Below are 2,484 nucleotides of genomic sequence, written 5' to 3'. Positions count from 1 at the left end.
AGATGGTGAATCTGCAAATGGGCATCAGGCTGCAGAGGGACACACAGGCTGATGGCGGAGGCGGGACTGTGTATGTGACTGCCGACTCCGAGTGAACAGGAGATGACGGCTGTACGAGATGATGATGGCTGTATGAGGAGATGGTGAGTCTGCAAATGGGCATCAGGCTGCAGAGGGACACATAGGCTGATGGCGGAGGCGGGACTGTGTATGTGACTGCCGACTCTGAGTGAACAGGAGATGACGGCTGTACGAGATGACATCTGTATGAGGAGATGGTGAGTCTGCAAATGGACATCAGGCTGCAGAGGGACCTGTACGAGATGACGTCTGTATGAGGATATGGTGAGTCTGCAAATGTGCATCAGGCTGCAGAGGGACACACAGGCTGATGGCGGAGGCGGACTGTGTATGTGACTGCCGACTCCGAGTGAACAGGAGATGACGGCTGTATGAGATGACGTCTGTATGAGGAGATGGTGAGTCTGCAAATGGGCATCAGGCTGCAGAGGGACACACAGGCTGATGGTGGAGGCGGGACTGTGTATGTGACTGCCGACTCCGAGTGAACAGGAGATGACGGCTGTATGAGATGACGGCTGTATGAGGAGATGGTGAGTCTGCAAATGGGCATCAGGCTGCAGAGGGACACACAGGCTGCAGAGGGACACACAGGCTGCAGAGGGACACACAGGCTGCAGTGGGACACTGACCATTATTTTGCTTCAAAGTGGTTTATTTTATTTATTTTTTAAGTTTTTTTTCCTGAAACTTCTCTCTTAAATTGGGGTGCGTGTTATACGCCGAGAAAAAAAGGTAATCTATTGTAGCTGCTAGAACCAACTCTTATGCAAAGACATTCCGTGTATTAATCAGAAATATTAAAATAAAACAATTTCTACAGCTGGAAATATAAAAAAATAGCTTCCCCTGTATTATTGGCATGGGTCAAATGAACGTACTTCTGTATTTTGCTAATATCTACAAATGAAGAGTTTATTTAGATTGCTTTTTCTATTGCAGTGGAGACAATCCTTCTAAAAACATTGTGAACAGCTGTTCTGAAATCCTGGTTCCTCAGACTGTAAATCAGAGGATTGAAAAGAGGAACAATAACAGTGTAAAGGACAGACACCACTTTGTCAGCAGAAAAATGTTGGCTAGTGCTTGGCCGGAAATAATTAAAAAAAATGGAGCAATAAAATACGAAGACCACTGTCAGGTGAGATGTACATGTAGAGAAAACTTTACTCCTTTTATCTTTGACCTGCATTTTTAAGACAGTTCTGAATATATAGACATAGGAAAGGATGGTCAGTATCAGAGACCCACCTCCGAGAATACCACCAAAGATAAAGATGAGCAGAATGTTGATGTAGACGTCACTGCAGGAGATCTGAAACAACTGGGGAAGATCACAGAAAAAGTTTTCTATAATATCTGAATTACAAAATGTGAACTTCAAGCCACAAAGTGTGTGAATTAAGGCATTAGTACAAGCAAGGCACCATACAAAGCAGGCCAACTGTACACACACTTTCCAATGCATGATCTGTGTGTAATGTAATGGCTGACATATAGCGGTATAGCGATCATAGGACATGACAGTCAACAGAAAACTTTCAGAAGCAGCAAAGAAAAATATTAAGAAGACTTGGGTTATACATGCTGGTATGGTAATCCTTCTGTTCTTTGTATGAAGATCAAATAACATTCGCGGGACGGTGACCGAGGAACTACAGAGGTCCAAACCGGCCAGGTTCCCAAGGAAGAAATACATAGGAACATGGAGGTGAGAGTCGGTGACTATGAGGACGATGATCAATAAATTCCAGATTAATGTCAGAAGATAGATAAGAAGGAAGAAGAGAAAAAGAGGGAGTTGAAGAACGGGAAGGTCAGAAATTCCAGAGAGAATTAATTCATTCAATTTTGTCTGATTTATCATTGCAACATTTTTGGATCTTATTTCACTTGATAATATGTGTAAATAAAAATAAAGAAGACACACATATGGTCACAAATCACATTAACCACTGAAATTCAATGACAGGGCCTAGAATATCCTAGAAAGGAATTTCCCCACAAAATTCAAAAATGTTGATCAAACTTGTATGGGAAAAAAAAAACACAATCCAGTTTCTTGCTTCTATCAACGGCATCCTTTCATCAAAATTCTCAGGATGAAATCTCCCAGTTACTCCACGTTGCATGGAGCAGAGTGTAGGTTAGTGTGTTCATCACCCAAAAAAGACTGGGAAAAGAGAGATAGAATCTAAATCTCAAGGGGGCACTCTTTACTTCTAGAGAAAACAAGATTTCATCTCCAAAATTTTTCAACCTGACTAACAGGACTCATCACCATGCGAGCTCTCTCGCATGAATGTGATGAGCTCTTGCGGGGAGGACCAGAGACAGCCGCCGAGGGACCCCAGAAGACGTGGATTGGGGCCACTTTGTGCAAAACGAACTGCACAGTGGAGG

The 2,484-nt window shown here is 43.1% G+C and overlaps 1 protein-coding gene across 1 annotated transcript; it reads right to left on the bottom strand.

Moving 5' to 3' along the window:
- Positions 1–1,000: 1,000 nt before the first annotated feature.
- LOC120942854 (olfactory receptor 146-like) lies at positions 1,001–1,986 on the bottom strand. The gene has a single exon (XM_040355779.1). The coding sequence runs from the start codon at positions 1,946–1,948 to the stop codon at positions 1,001–1,003; it is 948 nt and encodes a 315-aa protein (XP_040211713.1). The 5' UTR covers positions 1,949–1,986.
- Positions 1,987–2,484: the final 498 nt, after the last annotated feature.

Source organism: Rana temporaria, chromosome 6 (assembly GCF_905171775.1).
Source record: "Rana temporaria chromosome 6, aRanTem1.1, whole genome shotgun sequence".
Lineage (NCBI taxonomy): Eukaryota > Metazoa > Chordata > Amphibia > Anura > Ranidae > Rana > Rana temporaria.
Note: the sequence above shows the minus strand (reverse complement) of the source record. Positions and strands in the feature narration are given on the sequence as shown.

What these genes read in the sequence shown, in the direction of transcription:
- LOC120942854 (XM_040355779.1), bottom strand. Translation starts at nt 1,948, where the DNA reads ATGATAAATCAGACAAAATTGAATGAATTAATTCTCTCTGGAATTTCT.